Below are 25,439 nucleotides of genomic sequence, written 5' to 3'. Positions count from 1 at the left end.
TCAATCCCTGGTTGGGGAACTAAGATATCACATGCCAGATGGCGTGGACAAATTTTTTTTTAATTGATTAATTAAATTAAATATCTTTCTGAAGTCTAACTGATCTTGCTTGGTGCTTTCCTTTTCTTTCATTCTTATCTTCGTATGGCACAGATCTCTACTTCCAACCATCCTAAATCTGTCTCTGTGAAACATGAAGTGGAGCGCAAAAAAAAAAAATTCGGAAAATGGGAAAAGTCAAAACTCTGATGTAGACTTTCCTGGTGGTCCAGTGGTTGAGAATCTGCCTGCCAGTGCAGGGGACAGTTTCAGTCCCTGGTCCAAGAGACTCCACATGCTGCAGGGCAACTGGGCCTAATGCGCCACAAATACTGACCCTGTACTCTCCAATGAGAAGCCACTGCAATGAGAAGCACCACAACTAGAGAGTAGCCCCCTCCACACACTGCCCCCACTCTCTGTAACTAGAAGAAAGCCCGAGCATCAGCAAAGGTCCAGTGCAGCCAAAAATAAATAAATAAATATTTTTAAAATTCTATTAAGGGTGAAGATAAGGAACCTTTGGAATACAACTCAGACCTATCACTTGGTCTTACAAAAAGGCAATTATTTTGGTTTTCTGAGTCTTGATACCACAAAGAATTGAGTCTGGGGCACACTTTTAAGCAATTCATACCATGGAATGGTGTAGGAAAGGAAAGTTTGGAACACTGCTGAAGAATTCCATTTAAAAGGTTTTCTTTAACTCCAGAGCTGTAGTTCTCAAGCCTTGACATGCATCACAATCACCTGAAAGGGAGATTTTTAAAACCCAGATTTCTGGGCCCTAACCTCAGACATTCCAATTTAGTAGGTCTGGAGTGGGCTGTGAAAACCTGCATTTCAAGCAAAGTTCAGATAATGCTGATGGACCAGGGCCCAAACTTTGAGAACCATGGTCTGGAGAAAAGCACTTTGGCCTCAGCTATGAATAGAGATGGCTACATCTTTGTCTGAAGGAATTTAAATGTGGTGATTACTTCCTTATATACATCTTCTAGGAGTTTTTCTCATTCATCAATGTTTATATTTCCATTTTTAAAAAAAGAAGAGAGAGGGAGACAAACAAGGAAAATTCAGAGAAAGAAGATGGACAACTCTCTCAACTCTCTCTTGTATAGCCAGAAGCCCAGGAGAAAGATCTGGCTGACCTCTGAGAAGACGCGAGTAGTTAGGAAGAGGAATGCAACAGCCCCCTGAAGCAACATAAATCTCCACGCAACCCAAGGCTCCAACCTTGGAGAACTAGCTCGAGGACTTTCTTACTAGCCAACAGCTCTACTAAAACGTAACCAATCCCCATGCCTGGGATTTCTTTAGTTTGGCAGCCTGTTGGTTTACTGACATCTTTTAACATCTTAGAATGAAAAAAGGCTGCACAGAAGATGGCCTCTTTCTGCTCAGGGTTTCTACAGTGCCTTTTGGTGAGTCCCAGGCAGCCAGTAGGTGACCTGATATCATGGGCTCACATCCTTCACCAGTAAGGCAATCTGTTCCTGCAGCTGTCGCTCTCCTTCCCATGCTTTGTTCTGGTTTCGACACCTCAGCAGCTCAGCCTTATGGTCCTGGTGATGCATCGGGCAATAGCTCTGTGGTTCACACAGCTCCTGAAAGGCAAGGGACAGAGTAAGGAATCCTCTTGATGCCTACAGTCTGCCCACGAGGTATAACAGAGATGCTGCAGGGAATGGCTTAGAAGGAACAGCACTTTCTTCTCAGAGGGCTTTGCAGGCCCTGGGAGCTGCATGTTAAAGTTGGCCCCAAGTCTGGGCTCCCCCATTGCCCCACATGCCCCATGCAAGATTTACCATATATTCTGGAAAGAAGTCTCTGTAGCCCCCTTTGAGGATGTACAGCTCTGGATAGTACAGTGCAGGATACTGGTTCAGAGTCCTGTCCTCTTCTCTCAGAGAACGGCACCTTTAGAGAAAATCCAGATGGGTGGGATGGGAAAAAAGCAAGTTCAGGATTCCATGGGTCATTCACTGGGGAAGGGGAGGAAGAAGAGACTTTTGCTAACTCTCAAAAGGAGCTCCAGATCTTATTTTTGCAAAACAAGGTGCAAGTAGCACCTCTCTTTCTCCTTTTCTCCATTGGTACCTAACTCCAAATCCTTTTTCCTTCACTACTTCAAACCTTTAAATTGTAGAAACTCCTTCCTTCCACCTCCTTAACATTCTTTAAACTACAGTGGAAATCATTCATTCATTCAGTTTCTGTCTAAACTGGGCTGGGAAGGTTCCTTGACTGTAAGTCCAAACTCAAGATCCATCACCCTCTCCACACCCCCTCCTCATGTAGACACTCACATTCGGGGACCCCTCTCAGAGGAGAATTCACAATGGAACACAATGATTATTCTTTTCTGGATATCCAAAGGGACAATGGGTTTCTTCAGAAAGAAGTTATATAGTTCTTCTTGACTGTGCAAGTTTAATGCTCCCTGTAAAATAATTTTATTAAGTATTTCCTTAAAGGTGAGAGAACAGGGCCAACACTTAGAAATAACTGGAATACCATCTTGAAATATTTAGTTCAGGAAGACTACACTATTAAGTACTTTCAGAGTGGAAATCTACCTGTACCTATCCCCAGGGCCCAGCATGGAGCTTGGTTATATATTAGGTGCTCAATAAACATTTATAGAATGGAACTGCCTGAAGTGTAGGGATTATTGTGAGAAATGTCTGTAAGCATTAAGTGTCTGCAAAGTGCTGCTCAGTCCCTGGATTAATGTTTTTATGTCCAGGTAGGAGCTTTTGGCTCCTATAGGAAAGAGGCAGATTGGTCTAGGAGGGAAAGGGAAAGTAAATTGCTCAAGGTTCACAGAATTACAAAAGGAATGAGGACTGACAACCTTGATGTGTTCCAAATGTATAATGTCTGCCCTGGTTCCAGAGGTCGCAGGACCCTTTGTCTAGACTTCTTAACAAGCAGTATCTCCAGGTCCTCCCCTGCTAAGTCCTCAATATAACCTTACCTGAATGTGTCCTCCCAGGTACTCATATGGATAGCGGCAATCAATGATATAAAACTTCTCAATCAGACCCTGGAACTCCCCCAATAGCAAGGCAGCCACCTGTACAGAAACTATGACTGAATACCCTGCCTCTTCGGAGGGAGAGAAGAGCCAGTCACTCAGTTCCTGATATGTACTCCTTTTAGTCACTCAGGATCCCACTGTATGCCCAGCCTCCAAAGTCCCCCTATATTTGAAACATGGCAATGGTGCAACCGCCCCCCACCAACCCTCCGCAAGTAAGAGAATAAAACAGGAAATAGCCCTTTGGAGAACCAAAACAGTCAGTACTGCCAGGACACAAGGGAGAACATTCAAGCTACTTATTTGGAGGAAGACACGGCTACAATCAATCTCTGAGAAGACACCCAAGGATTTCTGTAAGGGCACAGGTAGCAGCTGTCTCAATTTTACAAGAAGAAATGAAAAATGATTCCCCACCCTCTACTGGAAGACTAGAAAGCGAGTTTCTCAAAAGGGATATTGAAGGAAACGGTTGATATCCAGAGGAAGAAACTTAAGCTATGTGTGGTTATATAAATTGGCTCAAACTTTCCAGAGGAAACTTTGTAAATACTTATAAAAAAATAAATAAATGTAATTACATTTTTAGCAACTTCTTTTCTAGCATCTTAAGTAAACAGAAGTACATAAAGATAGGGCACAATAATGTTGATCTCACCATTGCTTTAGATTATCAAAATATTATAAATAAATACTCAAAAAAAGAAGTTTAGTTTAAAAAGTTATATATTATCAGTATAACAGAATATTACATAGCCATCAAAGGGATAATATAGATTTTTTTTAATAATACAGAAAGATGTTTACAATGACTTATTAAGCTAACTACAAAATTACATGCTTATTATGATACTATTTTTATAAAACTTATTATACCAGCGTAAAATCTGTAAGGCCATAAGGAAAGTATGATTAGTGCTTATCTCTGATGGTGAGACCAATGGGTAAACTGACAAAATAATTATTGCACAAACTAGAATACTTTTGAGAGTGATAGACAGCACTATTAATAATATCCAGTAATAGGCATAAATGGAATTGCAACATGTAAACCAGGATGTAAGGCCAGCCTAATCAGGTGATTTTTGCTTTTCACCCTTCCCCTTCCTCCTTCCTTTCTTATGTAACAATTATATATCATTTGCTTAATTACAAACAAAGATGACATATAAATGAGTCTTTTAACATAGCTTCAGCTGAATACAGAGCCCACATGAGTGAACAAAGTGAAAGAAATACAAATGGAAGTGGGGATTTTAGGGACAGAACAGACCAGATGGCAGCTTATGTAACCAGTTACCATCTCCAGAAATCTGCTTACTGTTTCTGGGTTGACGTACTTCAGATCTTGGTGTTTCCCTGACACGGTTGGCAGTGCACATACCTAGAAATACCCAAAAGCTAAAAAAACGGCAAGTTCTCTATACCCAAATTTGAAATCATGACCCATATATTGTCCTATCCAAATGACATTTAAAACCCCAGATGCCTTCAGAAATCAATGGTCTCAATGTGCATATGCAACGATTCCATTCCTAAGAACTGAACCTAAGGAGCTAATTACGAATGCTTAAAAATTCTTAGATATAGCCACAAATATGTCCATCTTGGTACAGTTCATAAAGAAAAATTGTAGAAGTAAATAACAAGAAAGGGTTTATCAGGAAATTATGGGCAGCCAAAAAAAAAAAAAAAAAAGAAATAGTGTGCTGTTATTAAAAGTGATGAAATGATGAAGAACTATTTATTGACATGAAAAGATGTTCCTGATATATCAAAGGAGATGGAATAAAAACCTCAAAACAAACATGGAAAAACAAAAAGTGTATTTGTGTACATGCATGTGTCTCTGTGAAAAAACATACAGAGATAGACACCAAAATATACACCAAAAAAAAAACAAAAACAAAAACAATAATACTGTGGTAAGATCTGGGGTAGATTCCATTTTCTATCTTCTGTAGTCACCAAATATGATTTTAAAATATGTTTTTTAAAAAAGTAGAAAGCCTCATACTTGGGACTTCCTGGCAGCCCAGTGGTTAAGACTCTGCTTCCACTGCAGGGGGCACAGATTCGACCCCTGGGTAGGGAACTAAGGTTCCACATGCCATAGGGCACCACCAAAAAACAGACAAAAGAAAGCCTCATACTTTTTCCACTTCTGTAGATATTTCCAGAATGAATAAGGGATACTTTCTCATGAAAGGCTTAGGGCCTAGATCTACCACTACAGCACCTTCAGGTTATCAGTGAGTACTTGCTGAAGACACATATTAATTAAACTTAGTGTCCTCTGCAAGCAGATAAGATTCAGATCCAAAATATAGGATGAAATATAGGATTGGAGTAACCACACTTACCTTGGAGAAATCACCAATCAGAGGCCCCTGGTTTGAATCTTCCTCCAGCATCTGAGTCATGTTGATGTCACAGAGGGAGACCATTTTCTTTAGACCTAAGTCCTAAGACAAGATTCCCCCCACCCCAATCCTCATGTTAAAGGTTTAAAAACCAAGGAATGGAAGGAGTGTTGGGAGATTCATTAAAAATATGCATACTCTTTGATCTAATAATTCTACTTGTTTTACTAAGAAAATAAAGATATGTAGAAAGATTTGGCTATTAAGGATATTTACAATAGAGAAAAATTACTAATAAATTAAATGATCAATAACAGGATCTTGGTTAAACAAATCATATCCACACATTATCAATTACTATTAGGGAATAAAAAGTAAGCTGTAAATTAACTTCATTAACTTGAAAATATGACATCATTAAGTAGGTTAGAAAACATGTACTTTGTAATGCCTCTTTAATAAAAGAAAAAACATATTTGCATTAAAAAAAGTCTGAAAGGCTATACATTATTAATAGTAATTATCTCTGGCCTGTGGGATTATGCACATTTTGCAATGGCTTCTTTTTGCTTTTTTGAATTTTCTATTTTTCTATAATGTCATACACTGATTTCATAAAATAGCCAAATGTATTGAGATTTCTTTTTTTTTTTTTTTGAGATTTCCTTTTTAAAGGAGAGATACAGGATGAGGGCTAAGTTTTTACTTAAGTTTTATGAGGGCTAAGTTTTTTCAGAATTTGCTTTCCAGCAAACCAAAACATCATCTCTATGATGTTATCTCTGTCCAAATGCCTATAAAACAGCAATAAATGTCCTTCTCAATCAGAGTTCCCTTGTATTCTCTCAGATCTTAAAAAAGGTGGTTGGGAAGACAATACAATGATATCATTTCCAAAATTATAATATAACATATTCATTATTAAATACTTTATATATGGGTGCAGATGTAGAAAAGGAAAATGGAAAGAGGAGATAAAAGTAAAAGTACACAGCCAAAAGCTATGCAAAAGCAACCCCCAACCCAGAAAGGTGGAGAAGATGAGATAAAGATTAAAGAGACTGTCTTTTTAAAAAGTTTCTGACAAAAAAAAAGAAAAAAAAAGTTTCTTACCTTTCCGAGCTCTTTGTGGTTTGAACAATACTTCTTTTTTACTTTATCTGGTATTGTGCTGTCCTTGAATTTTACCACCTGCTTCAGACTTGGACTGTTCAAGCTGTCTGGCAATGATGAGGAGCGATACAGGGAACTCCGGTTCAGAGGTGGCTGTTTGGAAACATGAAACCCCAAAGTTCTTATTCCTTAAAGTGTATCTGCAGGCCAGCATTGTGAACCTCCCCTGGGAGGTTGTTAGAAATGCAGAATCCCAGATGTTAGGCTTCCTCCCAAACCTGATGAATTAAAATTTGCACTCTAACAAGATACCCAGGTGATTCCTAGAAACACTTAAGTTTGAGAAACAATGCCCCCAGGTAAGGAACCTGTCTTCCCTTCCTCATTAACACCTTCTCCTCAAACTCCATGATGTTCCATCTCTCCTAAGATGTTTTAACTCCAGCCAAATTCTCAACCTGATCATCATATATACCAATAGTTGTAGAAAAAAGTAAATGCAAGCTTAATTCCTCCAGTCATATGTTAGCTTCTCTATGGGATCCTAAGACCCTGACTATCAAGATTTAAGAATCCCAACAAAACTGAAGATAACAAGCCAAAAAAGTTAGCCTGGGTGAAAAATACTAAGAAGCAAGAGTATATAGTTGTCCCTTGAGACAACTGTGAGGTATCTGTGAGAGGCTGGTTCCAGGACCCCTACAGATACCAAAATCTGGGGGTCCTCAAGTCCCTTATTTAAAATCATGTAGTATACTCTATGAACATCCTTCTGTACATTTACTTTATTTATTTATTTATTGACCATGCTGCACAGCATGTGAAATCTTAGTTTCCTGACCAAGGATCAAACCTATGCCCCATGCAGTTGAACTGCAGAGTGGTTAACCCAGGGAATTCCCTCTTGTATATTTTAAATCATCTCCAGATTGCTTATAATATCTGTGTGTGCCTGTGTGTGCATGTACACGCACACTCATGCATGCATGCTAAGTCACTTTAGTCATGTCTGACTCTTTGCAACCCCGTGGACTGTAGTCTGCCAGATTCCTCTGTCCATGGATTTTCCAGGCAAGAATACTGGAGTGGATTGCCATGCCCTCCTCCAGGGGTTCTTCCTGACCCAGGGATCAAAGCCACATCTCCTGTATCTCCTGCATTGGCAGGTGGACTTTTTACCACTGTGCCACCTGGGAAGCCCGCTTATAATACCTAATATAATGTAAATGTATTGTAAATAGTTTCCCATGTAGGCAAATTCAAGCTTGCTTTTTGGAACTTCCTTCAGGGGAAAAAAAGAAAACCTAAAAATTTTTTTCTTTTCCAATCTGTGGAGTGAAAGAGGAAAAATATCATTCAGGCTTAAAAGAGGTTAATGGGGGAAGAAAAACAGTAAAATAAGCAGCATGCAATGGGAAAAGGAAATAATAGAATCTAATATCAGGATCAGGACCAGACAGCTTCACAGCTGAATTCTGCCAAAAATTTAGAGAAGAGATAACACCTATCCCACTCAAACTCTTCCAGAAAATTGCAGAGGAAAGTAAACTTCCAAGCTCATTCTATGAGGCCACTGTCACCCTAATACCAAAACCAAAGATGCCACAAAGAAAGAAAACTACAGGTCAATATCACTGATGAATAAAGATGCAAAAATCCTTAACAGCAAACAGAATCTAACAACATATTAAAAAGATCATACATCATGACCAAGTGGGCTTTATCCCAGGGATGCAAGGATTCTTTAATATCCACAAATCAATCAATGTGATACACCACATTAACAAATTGAAAGATAAAAACCATATGATTATCTCAATAGATGCAGAGAAAGCCTTTGACAAAATTCAACATCCATTTATGATAAAAACCCTCCAGAAAGCAGGAATAGAAGGAACATACCTCAACATAATAAAAGCTATATATGACAAACCCATAGCAAACATTATCCTCAATGGTGAAAAATTGAAAGCATTTCCCCTAAAGTCAGGAACAAGACAAGGGTGCCCACTCTCACCACTACTATTCAATATAGTTTTGGAAGTTTTGGTCACAGCAATCAGAGCAGAAAAAGAAATAAAAGGAATGCAGACTGGAAAAGAAGTAAAACTCTCAGTTTGCAGATGACATGATCCTCTACATAGAAAACCCTAAAGACTCCACCAGAAAATTACTAGAGCTAATCAATGAATATAGTAAAGTTGCAGGATATAAAATTAACACACAGAAATCCCTTGCATTCCTATACACTAACAATGAGAAAACAGAAAGGGAAATTAAGGAAACAATTCCATTCACCATTGCAATGAAAAGAATAAAATACTTAGGCATATATCTACCTAAAGAAACAAAAGATCTATATATAGAAAACTATAAAACACTTTTGAAAGAAATCAGAGAGAACACAAATAGATGGAGAAATATACCATGTTCATGGATTGGATCAATATAGTGAAAATGAGTATACTACCCAAAGCAATCTATAGATTCAATGAAATCCCTATCAAGCTACCAATGGTATTTTTCAGAGAACTATAACAAATAATTTCACAATTTGTATGGAAATACAAAAAAACCTCGAATAGCCAAAGCAATCTTAAGAGGAATGGAACTGGGGGAATCAACCTGCCTGACTTCAGGCTATACTACAAAGCCACAGTCATCAAGACAGTATGGTACTGGTACAAAGACAGAAATACAGATCAATGGAACAAAATAGAAATCCCAGAGATAAATCCACACACCTATGGACACCTTATCTTTGACAAAGGAGGCAAGAATATCCAATGGAGAAAAGACAATCTCTTTAACAAGTGGTGCTGGGAAAACTGGTCAACCACTTGTAAAAGAATGAAACTAGAACACTTTCTAACACCATACACAAAAATAAACTCAAAATCGATTAGAGCTCTAAATGTAAGACCAGAAACTATAAAACTCCTAGAGGAAAACATAGGCAAAACACTCTCTGACATAAATCACAGCAGGATCCTCTATGACCCACCTCCCAGAGTAATGGAAATAAAAGCAAAAATAAACAAATGACACCTAATTAAACTTAAAAGCTTTTGCACAACGAAGGAAACTATAAGCAAGGTGAAAAGACAGCCTTCAGAGTGGAATAAAATAATAGCAAACAAAGCAACTGACAAAGAATTAATCTCAAAAATATTCAAGCAGTTCCTGCAGCTCAATTCCAGAAAAATAAATGACCCAATCAAAAAATGGGCCAAAGAACTAAACAGACAGTTCTCCAAAGAAGACATACAGATGGCTAACAAACACATGAAAAGATGCTCAACATCACTCATTATCAGAGAAATCCAAATCAAAACCACAATGAGGTACCATTTCACGCTGGTCAGAATGGCTGCTATCCAAAAGTCTACAAACAAATGTTGGAGAGGGTGTGGAGAAAAGGGAACCCTCTTACACTGTTGGTGGGAATGCAAACTAGTACAGCCACTATGGAGAACAGTGTGGAGATTCCTTAAAAAACTGGAAACAGAACTGCCATACGACCCAGCAGTCCCACAGCTAGGCATACACACTGAAGAAACCAGAATTGAAAGAGACACGTGTACCCCAATGTTCATCACAGCACGGTTTATAATAGCCAGGACATGGAAGCAACCTAGATGTCCATCAGCTAACAAATGGATAAGAAAGCTGTGGTGCATATACACAATGGAATATTACTCGCCATTAAAAAGAATACATTTGAATCAGTTCTAATGAGGTGGATGAAACTGGAGCCTATTATACAGAGTGAAGTAAGCCAGAAAGAAAAACACCAATACAGTATACTAACACATATATATGGAATTTAGAAAGATGGTAATGATAACCCTGTATGCGAGACAGCAAAAGAGACACAGATGTATAGAACAGTCTTTTGGATTCTGTGGGAGAAGGCGAGGGTGGGATGATTTGAGAGAATAGCACTGAAACATGTATATTATCATATGTGAAACAGATTGCCAGTCCAGGTTCAATGCATGAGACAAGGTGCTCAGGACTGGTGCACTGGGATGACCCAGAGGGATGGGATGGGGAGGGAGGTGGGAGGAGGGTTCAGGATGGGGAACATACGCACACCCATGGCTGATTCATGTCAATGTATGGCAAAACCACTACAATATTGTAAAGTAATTAGCCTCCAACTAAAATAAATAAATTTTTAAAAAAATCAGGGTGACCATTATAGGATTGATACTATGAAGCCTATCAGGAAAAAAAAAATGGATTAAATACCATGGGAGCTGCTAACCCAAGATTAGACTAAGTACAGAAGGACAGACTAATTGTCTCTTTGAAAGATATGATATGGGTGTATATACCCAGATGCAGGGGGATATTTTAAAAGATCTCTGATAGCAACTTTAAACTTATCCAAGATTCTTATCCTCTGTTTTCCTTCTTTATATACTCATCTCACTAACTGCCATGGATTGATTTAGAAGCAGGCTAGACCATAAGAGAGTCAAAATTGGAAGACATATTGATAGTCAATGGTTTCTGGGAGAAGAAAGTAAGAACATCAGTAATTTACTGTACAACAACACAATAACTACATCTACACAACAGTATTTGTCACACCCATGGTCCTGTCTAAAGAAAACTCGATTGTTCATGGTACCAGTTGAAGGTACAGATCACATTTGATATACCAACATTCTATACCTACTTTTTCCCTTGGACTCCTGCCAGTCAACACTTATAGTCTCCACAATCCTACTGCAAGCCACTGGTGACTGGACCTTATTGCTGACTGAACCCTCCTATTTAGTGGTCAAAAATATGTAAACATAATCTGGGTCAATCAGGTTCCCTCTCTGGGAGTTGAACTTGCAAAATGTCAAAATAATTAGGCAGCAGTAGAAGTCAAAGTTTTATTAAAAGGAAGAAGCCAAGAGATACAGTCAAGGTCATGATACCAATGATGAATGGATGGATGAACCAAAGGTATAGTGGTAGAGGAGATGTGGTAAAGAACTGAGAAGCAGACTACCCAGCCTCCATGAATGACTTCCCTTCATACTACTTCGGTTTTGCCCTGAGAAGAATGCAGGAGGAAGCTAGATCAGAATATCAAATTTGCTGGCCTTAGTCAATCTTTGTTTCTTTAACCAAAAGAACCTCTCTAGAACACACTGTAATTATTAAGCAAAGAGTTCATTTTAAAGAGTTTGAATTAACTATCTACTAGGTGAAATGCATCCATTTATTAGCATCACATCTAAGAAATCTTTGCCTAACAGAGGGTCATAAGCATTCTTCTCCAGTTTTTTTCTTCAGCTTTCTACACTCTTATGTTTAGGCCCATGATCCATTTTGTGTAAAGTTATATATGTGATATGAAGTATGGATTGAAGTTTTTGTTTTTCACATGGATTTTCCATTGCTCCAGCATAATTTGTTCAAAAGACTATGCTTTCTGCATTTAATTGCTTTTGTATCTTTGTCTATTACCAATTGACCATACATGCATGGGTCTATTTCTCAAATCTCTACTCTGCTGCACTGAAGCTTTAGGTTTTTGGTAGCTATTATGATGGCAATAATGAGGGTGGTAAACATTTCTTTGGATTTCATATAGTCCAAGGACAAGAAGCCAGAAATAAAGGTTAACAGAAAACTACTTCAACAAACAGAAACAGCCATTACTGCTTTGATAGATTATTTCCAATACATTTATATAAAAACAAATGGCAACTTATGGCAAAGAGTATAAGTGCTAGGTCACAGAGGAATGATGATAATGATATTTTAGCTTTGTCTAGCTAGTCAGGAGTTTCCCAGTGTCCAGAAGCTGGTGAGGGCAGATCCCAGGAGCAGCTGTCTTAGATCTACAAACTAATGGCTTTCATTGTTTAAGGAATTAATGAACACTTTCCAAATTTGGGAATTTTTAAGCACTGAAAAGACCAGAAAGAAGAAAAGCTCAGTTTTACTTACAGATTTTTAAACTGGATAATTATTTCATAAACTGAAGAGGCAACCATTTCCTCATAGTTTATATGCTCTTTAACACACATAGACTTGGCTTCTGTCTGTAACACTACTGCTCTTATCAAGGTTATCAACAATCTTCCTGTCACATCAGACAGTCACTTCTTTAGCCCTGTATCATCCTGAATCACACAGTGGCTTCCATTGACTTAGCTACTTCCTTCTTCTCTAGCTTCAGTGGCACTACCTAGCTTCTGAGTTTAGTCCTCGTATAGGCAACCGTTTACTGAAAAAACTGTGATTCTTCTACCTCTCTGACTCATTCTGTCTTCTTTGTCAAGCTTCCCCACCTACCAAACCTCTAATAGATGTTGGATTCAGAGCTAGGATCTGGCCTTTTTTCTAAGTGATTTTTTCCTACCCATGAATTTAGATTTTCCCTCTATGCTGATGATCCCCAAATTTCTATCTCAATACCTCTGTTCTTACTTCCAGACTTTCATATTTACATACCTCTTAGACAATTTTCAAGTACATACCAGGTAACATAGCAGTGAATAAGAGGGTGGAAGAGACAAACAAATAATTATACTTTGTACTTTCATATACTGATAAGTGCCATAAGTGAAAAATAAAAAAGGATAAAAGACAGGAAAAATATTGTGGTTAGAAGCTTGTCGGGAAAGGCTTTCTGACAAATGTGGAGATATGAGACTGAAATGAGGGAGAAAATCATGTTTGCCCAGGGGAAGTGTTCTAGGCTGTAGGAACAACAAATGCTCTGGTGAGAATGGCAAAACCAGTGATGGCAGAATTTAGGATGGTTTCATTTTTAGAAAGCTCAAAAAACTGAAGCAATACTGGACTTCCCTGGTTGTCCAGTGGTTAAGAATCTGCCTGCCAATGCAGTGGATACAGGTTTGATCTCACAAACCTGCAAGTCTTGGGGAAGATTTCACATGCCATATAGCAGCTAAGTCCATGTACCACAACCATTGAAGTCCAAGAACCCTAGAGCCTGTGCTCTACAACACAAGCCACCGCAAGGAGAAGCCCACACAGCACAATGAAGACCTAGCACCACCAAAAATAAATAAATATTAAAAAAAAGAAAACTGAAGTAATACTATAAACCAACTAGATCTAATAGACAACTATAGAATAGTGTACCCAACAACAGTATTCTCAAATACACATTCTACTCAAATACACATGGAACAGTCTCTAGGATAGACTAGATACTAGGATATTAAAAAAAAAAAACAACCTCAATAAATTTTAAGGATTGAAGTGATATAAAGTATGTTCTTTGAACACAATAGAATAATTAGAAATTTATAACAGAAAAAAATCTGGAAAATTCACAAATGTAGAAATTAACACACTCCTAAATAACCAATGGGTCAACAATGATCACCAGAGAAATCAGAAAATATTTTGAGATGAACAAGAATGAAGATATTACAAAAACTTGGGTAAAAAATTAGCTAAACCAGTGATTAGATGAAATTTATAGCTGTAAGTACCTATAAAAAAAAAAGAAGAAAGAATTCAAGTTAATGACCTAGAAATAACTAAATCCAAGCAGGAGGAAGGAAATATTCAACGAAGTAGAGAATAGAAAAATGAGAGAGGGGCTTTCCTGGTGGTCCAGTGGTTAATAATCCGCTTTCCAATGCAGGGGATGCAGGTTCAATCCCTGGTTGGGAAACTAAGATTCTGCAAGCCATATAGCGTGGACAAAAAATACAATACAAAAAAAAAAAAAAAGAAAAAAAAAATACAATACAATAACTTAAAAAAAAAAAAAACAAAAAGAACTTCTCAAAGAAAAACTCAGGTCCAGACACCTTCGCAGGTGAATTCTGCCTAACATTGTAAAAAGAAAACCAATCCTATACAAACTCTTTCAAAAAACTGAAAAAGGGAGAATTCTTTCCAACTGATGACATTTCACTGATACCAATACCAAAGACATTATAAGGAAAACAAAAAAATGAAGATCAATATTGCTCACAAACATGGATGCTAAAATTCTCAACAAAATTTTAGTAAATTAAATCCAACAATACATAAAAAGAATAATATATCATGACTAAGTAATCAAAGGAATGTAAGGTTGTTTTAACAAAGATCAACAAATGTAATTCCCAGTATCAGTAGGTTAGAAAAAGAACTCATAAGATCATCTCAGTAGATACAGAGGAAGTACGTGACAAAATCTGGTACTTGTTCCTGCTGAAATATCTCAGTGAACTAGGGGAAAGAAGGAAACTTCCTCACCTGGTAAGGGACATCTCAAGAAACTTACAGCTAACATTATACCCAATAGAGAAAGTCGGGATGCTTTTCCTGTAAGATCAGGTATAGGCAAAGGGTTCTCAATAATTACGATTGTAAAGGAATCCTGATACAAAAAAAAATTGACAACTATTAATCTAAGAGAAAGAGGAAAATAGATAATATAGGAGAGAGGAAGAGAGAGAAGTACTGTAGGAGCAAACAAGAAGAGATGCTTCCAACTGACTCAGAGGTTTTGCAAAGTCTTTACAATAGATCATAAGGCCCTATATGATCTGTCTAGCTACCTGCCTTCTGCCCTTATCTACCACTCTGCATGTGCTCACTGCTCCAGCTTTCTTGCTCTTCCATGAATATGCCAGGCACTCTGCCATCTCAGAGGCACTCACTTTCTTTTCCTTCTGCCTGGAAGAACTCATTCCTCCTGATAGCTGCTTGGCTCCATTGCTGCTTCAGAAGTCTGCTCACTCTCAGAGAGATAGTCTCTAACCTATGCAACCTATCAAAAAGATCAACTCCCAGACTTCCCTGGTTAAGACTCCATGCTTCCACTGCAAGGGGCACAGGTTCAACTCTTAGTTAGGAAAGTTCCACGTGCCATGCAGTGCAACCAAATATATATATATATATACATCAACTCCCATTCTACCACATTGTAATCCAAGCACTCTCCATTCTTCTTACCCCACTTATTTTTTACAATAGTATTTTTACTATCAGCCAATTATAAATATATTCGGGATTTGTCTATTACCTCTTGACTAGAATGTAAACTCCACGAGAGCAGGGACTTGTGCTGTGTTCACTACTATAACCCCATGATTATGGAATGAACGAATGCAAAGCGTGCAGTGTAAATAATTGAAATGGCTGAGTTTAGATCTGAGCAAGGACATTTTGTTTCATGTAACAAGAGGAATGGCAGATCATATGAATACCAGAGAAGATGGGTTACTATATTTGGCAAGAAAAGGTAGTTTTCTTCTGCTTGCTTCTGTTTTCTTTGAAACCAAACACTTCAAACTTCATATATCTAGAGTCATCCTTAACCCATCCTTCCTTCATAGCCTATATCCAACCCATCAGGTCCTGTTGATTCTATATCCAAAGTGTATTTTGAATTCATCCACTTCTCTCTGTCCCACAGGCACCACCTTAGTTCAAGCTACCAATAACTCTCCCTGGGAATGTTGCAATTGCTTCCTACTTGTACCTACTTCCAACTCCTTCCTCTCCCCTCCCGCAACTCTTACCCATTCCTCTTCCAGCAACAAGTGTGGTCTTCATAAATCAGATTATACTAGTACCCTGCTTAAAACCCTTCAATAACTTCCCACTGCATTTATTTAGAATAAAATTGAAAAACTTGCCATAGCCTAGAGGCTCTACACAATTTGTCTCCTACCTACCTCTCCTTTCCTACCTCAGGCAACTTTTTCCCTCACTCACACTGGTTTCTCAGCTCCTTAAACACACCAAGATCTTTTCACCTTGGGACTTTGGCGCTTAACAAGATTCCTTTGTCATGAAACAAACTAGCTATGTATGGATCCTTATCAACTCCTGTCATGTACAATTCCTTATCAGTTCAGTTCAGACACTCAGTAGTGTCTGAACTTGCAACTCCATGAACTGCAGCACACCAAGCTTCCCTGTCCATCAACAACTCCCAGAGCTTGCTCAAACTCATTTCCATCGAGTTGGTGATACCATCCCACCATCTCATCCTCTGTCGTCCCCTTCTCCTCCTGCCTTCAATCTTTCCTAGCATCAAGGTCTTTTCCAATGAGTCAGTTCTTTACATCAGGTGGCCAAAGTATTGGAACTTCAGCGTCACCATCAGTCCTTCCAATGAATATTCAGGACTGATTTCCTTTAGGATGAACTGGTTTGATCTCCTTGCAGTCCAAGGGATTCTCAAGAGCCTTCTCCAACACTACAGATCAAAAGCATCAATTCTTCGGCGCTCAGTTTTCTTTATGATCCAACTCTCAAACCCATACATGACTATTGGAAAAACCATAACTTTGACTACAGAGATCTTTATTGGCAAAGTAACATCTCTGTTTTTTAATATGCTGTCTTGGTTGGTCATAGCTTTTCTTCCAAAGACCAAGCATCTTTTAATTTCATGGCTGTAGTCACCACCTGCAGTGATTTTGGAGCCCAAGGAAATAAAGTCTCTCACTGTTTCCCCATCTATTTGCCATGAAGTGATGGGACTGGAGGCCATGATCTTCGTTTTTTGAATGTTGAGTTTTAAGCCAGCTTTTTCACTCTCCTCTTTCACTTTCATCAAGAGGCTCTTTAGTTCCTCTTTACTTTCTGCCATTAGGGTGGTGTCATCTGCATACCTGAGGTTATTGATATTTCTCTCCCAATCTTGATTCCAGCTTGCGCTTCATCCAGTCCAGCATTTCGCATGATGTACTCTGCATATAAATTAAACAAGCAGAATGACAATATACAGCCTTGATGTACTCCTTTTCCTATTTGGAACCAGTCTGTTGTTCCATGTTTACTTCTAACGGTTGCTTCTTGACCTGAATATAGATTTGTCAGGAGGCAGGTAAGGTGGTTTAGTATTCCCATCTCTTGAAGAATTTTCCACAGTTTGTTGTGATCCACACAGTCAAAAGCTTTATCATAGTCAATGAAGCAGATGTTTTTCTGGAATTCTCTTGCTTTTTCTGTGATTCAATGGATGTTGGCCATTGGATCTCTGGTTCCTCTTCCTTTTTCTAAATCTAGCTTGAACACCTTAAAGTTCTTGGTTCACATACTGTTGAAGCCTAGCTTGGAAAATTTTGAGCATTACTTTGTTAGTGTGTGAGATGAGTACAATTGTGCAGTTGTTTCAACATTCTTTGGCATTGCCTCTCTTTGGGATTGGAAGGAGTTGATAGTTCCTTATCAACTCACCTTAATTCATCCAGGACTTTCTCACTTTTAGAATGAACGTCCCATGTCCTGCAAACCTCCTCAGTTTCAGACAAAATGGGACAGTTCATGAATCTGTTCTCAACTAAATATCTCCTGCTTGAGGAGGCCTTTCCTAATTACCTCCATTTAAAGGTTTCCTTCTGTCAGACACTATATTGGTCCCCATTTTGTTTCCTACATTACACTTGGACAATTTGCAATAGTTAAATTATTTTGTCTCTATGACAGTCATTTGCAATTTGGCTACTAAGCATCCTATTTTAGTAAAATCTCAAATTAGACAGAAGGCAGCCCTGCCTCCTGATAAGAAGACAAAAGGGGACAGATAATCCCTTTTCCATTCTCTTATAGTCAACTTCATATTCTTGACTGGATTTTGAACCTTGAGGAACAATACAAAAACACAGCATTGGTTAAGATGTTTTTATGCTGCATCACAGTGGACAGTATAGTGGGTGGCAGCAATGTCCCTGACCAAGGGTCCAGCAGCAAGGTGGGTTATGTTTTATGGAAGGGGCCAGTAATGGTGGCACTAAGCATTTAGCCAGCAAGTGGTGGCATCCAGAGCACAACGTTCCTATAGTAGCACTTTCGCCGGGCCTCATCTTATTTTCCAGACTTCCTGGTAATTTTCCAAGTTCCTCAATATCTTCCAGAAAAATCTTTTTTCTGCCTGAGATAACTAGAATCTATTTCTGTTATTTGCAACCAAAAACTCGAACTAAGTTCATCTAGTAAGTTGATGAACATGTTTTTTGGTTTTGGATTTTTGTGTCTCTATGTCAGGAATATAAACCCCAAGAGGGCATAAACCTAGTCTGTTTTGTTCACCATTGTATCACAGTGCCTGACCCTTAACAAGTGTCAACAAGATTTTTTTTTAAAGAAATGAATAAAAAATCACGTAGGTTACACCAATCTCCTTGCTTTATAAGGTATCTCATTCCATCTAGCATCAAAGAGATAAACCAGTAACAGAAAATCCCTACACTTTTTCTAACCTAAAATCTACTGCAATGCACAGTCTTAAACAGTGGGCTCTCAATAAAAAATTACTTTATAGGAGTCATAATATAAGAAAACAAGCCAATAAAGAGGTTTAATATTTATTAAAGACCAATAAAATAAATACCTAACAGTCACATGTTATTCTTCCATGTAAACAAACAAAATTCCAGAGTATTTACTGGGATGAGTCTATTTTAAATTCACTATCATATAATGTTTATATTATACAATTCAAAATGAACGATGTTTCTAAGACTGAAAGATCATCAATCAGCAAAGAAAGATTCAATTTTGTTCAGTTATTGTACTTATAAATTCACAAAAGCAGTTTAAACACTTCAGAAAAATTTAAAACAATAAAATTGAAAACAAAAGAATTTTCTTTTCAATCAACATTAAATTCAACTTTATTATGTTAATACTATTGAGACTTGTCTGTATTAACTCCACATTTTACAAATATGAAGACTAACCTGTATTTCAAGAGCAACACTAAGTGTTCATTTCACAATGGGCTTTTTTGTTTTTTTTCCAAAAAGCCTAGTAGTATTTTCCCCATGCTAACTATCCCTAACTTGCTCTTTTTCCACAGATCTACTCTTCATAATCAGCAAGTCCTCAAAAATGTTTTCTTCAGGAAGGTCACTGCCAATTCTCCCAATACCAAGTCTGCCCCTTTTGGATTGTTATCTTGGTTCTGTTGTTTTCCCACAAAACAAGGAAATTAAAAGAAAACAGAATTTAATTTAGCGGGAGCAGGGATCAGGATGGGGTGACATATATGCACCCATGGCTGATCCATGTCGATGTAAGGCAAAAACCATCACGATACTGTAAAGTAATTATCTTCCAACTAAAATTAATTAATTTTAAAAACTAAAAAATTTTAAAATTTAATTTATAGTGCAGTGGCTCCTAGACTTTAGTGTGCATCAAAATCACCTGGAGGAACTATTGAACTAGATTGCTGGGCCCCACCCACAAAGATTCTGATTCAGATCTGGGGTCAGTTCAGTTTCTCACTCATGTCCGGCTCTTTGCGACCCCATGGACTGCAGCACGCCAGGCTTCCCTGTCCATCAACAACCCCCAAAGCTTGCTCAAACTTATGTCCATCCAGTCAGTGATGCCATCCAACCATCTCATCCTCTGTCGTCCCCTGCTCTTCCTGCCTTCAATCTTTCCCAGCATCAAGGTCTTTTCCAATAAGTCAGCTCTTTACATCATGTGGCCAAAGTATTGGAGCTTCAGCTTCAGCATCAGCCCTTACAATGAATATTCAGGACTGATTTCCTTTAGGATGGACTGGTTTGATCTCCTTGCAGTCCAAAGGACTCTCAAGAGTCTTCTCCAACACCACAGTTCAAAAACATCAATTCTTTGGCGCTCAGCTTTCTTTATGGTCCAACTCTCACACCTATGCAGGACTACTGGAAAAACCATAGCTTTGACTAGACAGATCTTTGTCAACAAAGTAATGTCTCTGCTTTTTAATATGCTGCCTAGGTTTGTCATAGCTTTTCTTCCAAGGAGCAAGTGTCTTTTAATTTCATGGCTGCAGTCACCATCTGCAGTGATTTTGGAGCCCAAGAAACTAAAGTCTCACTGTTTCCATTGTTTCTCCATCTATTTGTCATGAAGCGATGGGACTGGATGCCAGCTTCTGCTTCATCCAGCCTGGTTTTTAGCACGATGTACTCTGCACATAAGTTAAATAAGCAGGGTGACAATATACAGCCTTGATGTACTCCTTTCTCAGTTTGAAAGCAGTCTGTTGTTTCATGTTCTAACTGCAGCTTCTTGACCTGCATACAGATTTCTCAGGAGGCAGGTAAAGTGGTCAGTGGTCTGGTATTCCCATTTCTTGAAGAATTTTCCAGTTTGTTGCGATCCACACAGTCGATAAGGCTTTATCGTAGTCAATGAAGCAGAAGTAGATATTTTTTGGGAACTGTCTTGCTTTTTCTATGATCCAATGGATGTTGGCCATTTGATCTATGGTTCATCTGCCTCTTCTAAACCCACCTTGAACATCTGGAAGTTCTTGCTTCACGTACTGCTAAAGCCTAGCTTGGAGAATTTTGAGCATTACTTTCCTAGCGTGTGAGATGAGTATAACTGTGCAATAGTTTGAACATTCTTTGGGATTGGAATGAAAACTGACCTTTTCCAGTTCTGCGGCTACTCCTGTGTTTTCCAAATTTGCTGGCATATTGAGTACAGCACTTTCACAGCATCATCTTTTAGGATCTGGGGTGGGGCCCATATATTTGCATGGCTAAGAAGTTCCTACCTGATACTGACGCTCCCGCTCCAGGGACCATACTTTATAGAGTGTTCTAGATCTGTGCTACTCATTATAGAAACACAAACCACACATGGCTATTTGCATGAATTAAAACTAAAAAAAAAAATTCAGTTCCTCAGAGGCACTATCCACATTTTAAGTTCTCAATGCCTCATATGGCTAGTAGCTAGTGGCTATTGTATCAAATATAAAATATTTCCATCATCTCCGAAAGCTATACTGAACAGCATTACTTTAGATAATTGCTTAACCATCTTTTTTAACACTTTAGTTCATTCAAACTCTGTATATTCAGCTAACCAAGGGTGCAGAACAAGCAACTATCATTTTTCTAAGCCCCTAGTAGTAAGATTTCTTTTTTTTTTTCTTCCCTGCTGTAATTTTTTTTTTTTTTCCAGCCATGCCACGAAGTTGTGGGATCTTATTTTCCCTACCAGGTATTTAACAGTGGCCCTTGGCAGTGAGAACACAGTCCTAACCATTAGACTGCCAGGAAATTCCTCCTTGTATGATTTTTACCACCCAGGTATCTTCAGCAGGAGACACCATAGTTCAGTTCAGTTCAGTTCAGCAACTCAGTCGTGTCAGACTCTTTGCAACCCCACAAACTGCAGCACGCCAGGCCTCCCTGTCCATCACCAGCTCCGAGAGTTTACCCAAACTCATGTCCACTGAGTCGGTGGTGCCATCCAACCATCTCATCCTCCGTTGTCCCCTTCTCCTCCTGCCCTCAGTCTTTCCCAGCAACAGGGTCTTTTCAAATGAGTCAGCTCTTCGCATCAGGTGGCCAAAGTATTGGGAGTTTCAGCTTAAACAGCAGTCCTTCCAATGAACACCCAGGACTGATCTCCTTTAGGATGAACTGGTTGGATTTCCTTGCAGTCCAAGGGACTCTCAAGAGTCTTTTCCAACACCACAGTTCAAAAGCATCAATTCTTTGGTGCTCAGCTTTCTTTACAGTCCAACTCTTACATCCATACATGACTACTGGAAAAACCATAGCCTTGACTAGACCGACCTTTGTTGACAAAGTAATGTCTCCGCTTTTTAATATGCTGTCTAGGTTGGTCATAACTTTCCTTCCAAGGAGCAAGCGTCTTTTAATTTCATGACTGTAGTCACCATCTGCAGTGATTTTGGAGCCCCAAAAAATAAAGTCTGACACTGTTTCAACTGTTTCCCCATCTATTTGCCACAAAGTGATGGGACCGGATGGCATGATCTTAGTTTTCTGAATGCTGAGCTTTAAGCAAACTTTTTCACTCTCCTCTTTCACTTTCATCAAGAGGCTCTTTAGTTCTTCTTCACTTTCTGCCATAAGAGTGGTGTCATCTGCACATCTGAGGTTATTGATATTTCTCCTGGCAATCTCAATTCCAGCTTGTGCTTCTTCTAGCCCAGCATTTCTCATGATGTACTCTGCATATAAGTTAAATAAGCAGGGTGACAATATACAGCCTTGGCATACTCCTTCTCCTATTTGGAACCAGTCTGTTGTTCCATGTCCAGTTCTAACTGTTGCTTCCTGACCTGCATACGGGTTTCTCAAGAGGCAGGTCAGGTGGTCTGGTATGCCCATCTCTTTCAGAATTTTCAACAGTTTATTGTGATCCACACAGTCAAAGGCTTTGGCATAGTCAATAAAGCAGAAATAGATGTTTTTTTGGAACTCTCTTGCTTTTTCGATGATCCACAGAATGTTGGCAATTTGATCTCTGGTTCCTCTGCCTTTCCTAAAACCAGCTTCAACATCTGGAAGTTCACGGTTCACGTATTGCTGAAGCCTGGCTTGGAGAATTTTGAGCATTACTTTATGAGTGTGTGAGATGAGTGCAATGGTGCGGTAGTTTGAACATTCTTTGGCATTGCCTTTCTTTAGGATTGGAATGAAAACGCACCTTTTCCAGTCCTGTGGCCACTGCTGACTTTTCCAAATTTGCTGACATATTGAGTGCAGCACTTTCACAGCATCATCTTTTAGGATTTGAAATAGCTCAACTGGAATTCCATCACCTCCACTAGCTTTGTTCGTAGTGATGCTTCCTAAGGCCCACTTGACTTCACATTCCAGGATGTCTGGCTCTAGGTGAGAGATCACAGCATTGTGATTATCTGGGTTGTGAAGATCTTTTTTGTACAGTTCTTCTGTGTATTCTTGCCACCTCTTCTTAATATCTTCTGCTTCTGTTAGGTCCATACCATTTCTGTCCTTTATTGAGCCCATTTTTGCATGAAATGTTCCCTTGGTATCTCTAATTTTCTTGAAGAGATCTCTAGTCTTTCTCATTCTATTGTTTTCCTCTATTTCTTTGCATTGATCGCTGAGGAAGGCTTTCGTATCTCTCCTTGCTATTCTTTGGAACTCTGCATTCAGATGCTTATATCTTTCCTTTTCTCCTTTGCTTTTTGCTTCTCTTCTTTTCACAGCTTTTGTAAGGCCTCCTCGGACAGTCATTTTGCCTTTTTGCATTTCTTTTTCTTGGGAATGGTCTTGATCCCTGTCTCCTGTACAATGTCACAAACCTCCATCCATAGTTCATCAGCACTCTATCAGATCTAGTCCCTTAAATCTATTTCTTACTTCCACTGTATAATCATAAGGGATTTGATTTAGGTCTAGTGGTTTTCCCCACTTTCTTCAATTTAAGTTTGAATTGGGCAATAAGGAGTTCATGATCTGAGCCACAGTCAGCTCCCAGTCTTGTTTTTGCTGACTCTATAGAGCTTCTCCATCTTTGGCTGCAAAGAATATAATCAATCTGATTTTGGTGTTGACCACCTGGTGATGTCCATGTGTAGTCTTCTCTTGTGTTGTTGGAAGAGGGTGTTTGCTATGACCAGTGCCTTCTCTTGGCAAAACTCTATTAGCCTTTGCTCTGCTTCATTCTGTACTCCAACGCCAAATCTGCCTGTTACTCCAGGTGTTTCTTGACTTCCTACTTTTGCATTCCAGTCCCCTATAATGAAAAGGACATCTTTTTGGGGTGTTAGTTCTAAAAGGTCTTGTAGGTCTTCATAGAACCATTCATCTTCAGCTTCTTCAGCATTACTGGTTGGGGCATAGGCTTGGATTACCATGATACCGAATGGTTTGCCTTGGAAACGAACAGAGATCATTCTGTCATTCTTGAGACTGCACCCAAGTACTGCATTTCAGACTCTTTCGTTGACTCTGAGGGCTACTCCATTTCTTTTAAGGTATTCTTGCCCACAGTAGTAGATATAATGGTCATCTGAGTTAAATTCACCCATTCTGGTCCATTTTGGTTCACTGATTCCTAAAATGTCAATTTTCACTCTTGCCATCTCCTGTTTGACCACTTCCAATTTACGTTGATTCATGGATCTAACACTCCAGGTTCCTATGCATTATTGTTCTTTACAGCATTGGACTTTGCTTCCATCACCAATCACATCCACAACTGGATGTTGTTTTCGCTTTGGCTCCATCTCTTCATTCTTTCTGGAGTTTTTCTCCACTCTTCTCCAGTAGCATATTGGGCACCTACTGACCTGGGAAGTTCATCTTTCAATGTCCTCTCTTTTTGCCTTTTCATATCGATAACGTAGTTCTCAAGACAAGAATACTGAAGTGGTTTGCCATTCCCTTCTCCAGCGGTCCTCGTTTTGCTAGAACTCTCCACCATGACCTGACTGTCTTGGGTGGCCCTATACAGCATGGCTCATAGTTTCACTGAGTTAGACAACACTGTGATCCATGTGATCAATTTGGTTAGTTTTCTGTGATTGTGGTTTTCATTCTGTCTGCCCTCTGATGGATAAGGATAAGAGGCTTGTGGAAGTTTACTGATGGGAAAGACTGACTGTGGGGGAATCTGGGTCTTGTTCTGAAGGGTGGGGCTATGCTCAGTGCAGTTCAGTCGCTCAGTCGTGTCCGACTCCTTGCGACCCCATGGACTGCAGCACGCCAGACTCCCCTGTCTATCACCAATTCCCGGAGCTTACTCAAATTCATGTCCATCAAGTTGGTGATGCCATCCAACCATCTCATCCTCTGTCTTCCACTTTTCCTCCCACCTTCAATCTTTCCTAGCATCAGGGTCTTTTCCAGTGAGTCAGTTGTTCACATCAGGTGGCCCAAGTATTGGAGTTTCAGCTTCAGTAACAGTCCTTCCAATGAATATTCAGGACTGATTTCCTTTAGGATGGACTGGTTTGATCTCCTTGCAGTCTTAAAAGGGACTTTTAAGAGTCTTTTCCTACACCATAGTTCAAAAGCATCAATTCTTCAGTGCTCAGCTTTCTTTATAGGGGCTATGCTCAGTAAATCTTTTTTTAATTTAAAAAAAAAAATTTTTTTTCAATTTGTTTCAATTGTTTATTAACAGACCAGATTACAAAAATAATC

The 25,439-nt window shown here is 38.9% G+C and overlaps 1 protein-coding gene across 4 annotated transcripts in view; it reads right to left on the bottom strand.

Moving 5' to 3' along the window:
- Positions 1-721: 721 nt before the first annotated feature.
- The window catches only part of CDC25C (cell division cycle 25C), a 35,344-nt gene continuing 10,626 nt past the window's right edge, over positions 722-25,439 (bottom strand). For 3 of the 4 annotated variants that reach the window (XM_043465396.1, XM_043465395.1, XM_043465398.1), the window contains 7 exons: positions 6,559-6,711; positions 5,446-5,547; positions 4,404-4,466; positions 3,020-3,118; positions 2,349-2,482; positions 1,848-1,959; positions 722-1,646 (listed from right to left, as the gene is read on the bottom strand). In XM_043465396.1, coding sequence (XP_043321331.1) covers positions 1,497-1,646; positions 1,848-1,959; positions 2,349-2,482; positions 3,020-3,118; positions 4,404-4,466; positions 5,446-5,547; positions 6,559-6,711 — 813 coding nt within the window. In that variant the 3' untranslated portion in view covers positions 722-1,496. The remainder of the gene's footprint in view (positions 1,647-1,847; positions 1,960-2,348; positions 2,483-3,019; positions 3,119-4,403; positions 4,467-5,445; positions 5,548-6,558; positions 6,712-25,439) is intronic. The other variant, XM_043465397.1, reaches the window with a different exon arrangement.

This window comes from Cervus canadensis, chromosome 4 (assembly GCF_019320065.1).
Source record: "Cervus canadensis isolate Bull #8, Minnesota chromosome 4, ASM1932006v1, whole genome shotgun sequence".
NCBI classification, from domain to species: domain Eukaryota; kingdom Metazoa; phylum Chordata; class Mammalia; order Artiodactyla; family Cervidae; genus Cervus; species Cervus canadensis.
Note: the sequence above shows the minus strand (reverse complement) of the source record. Positions and strands in the feature narration are given on the sequence as shown.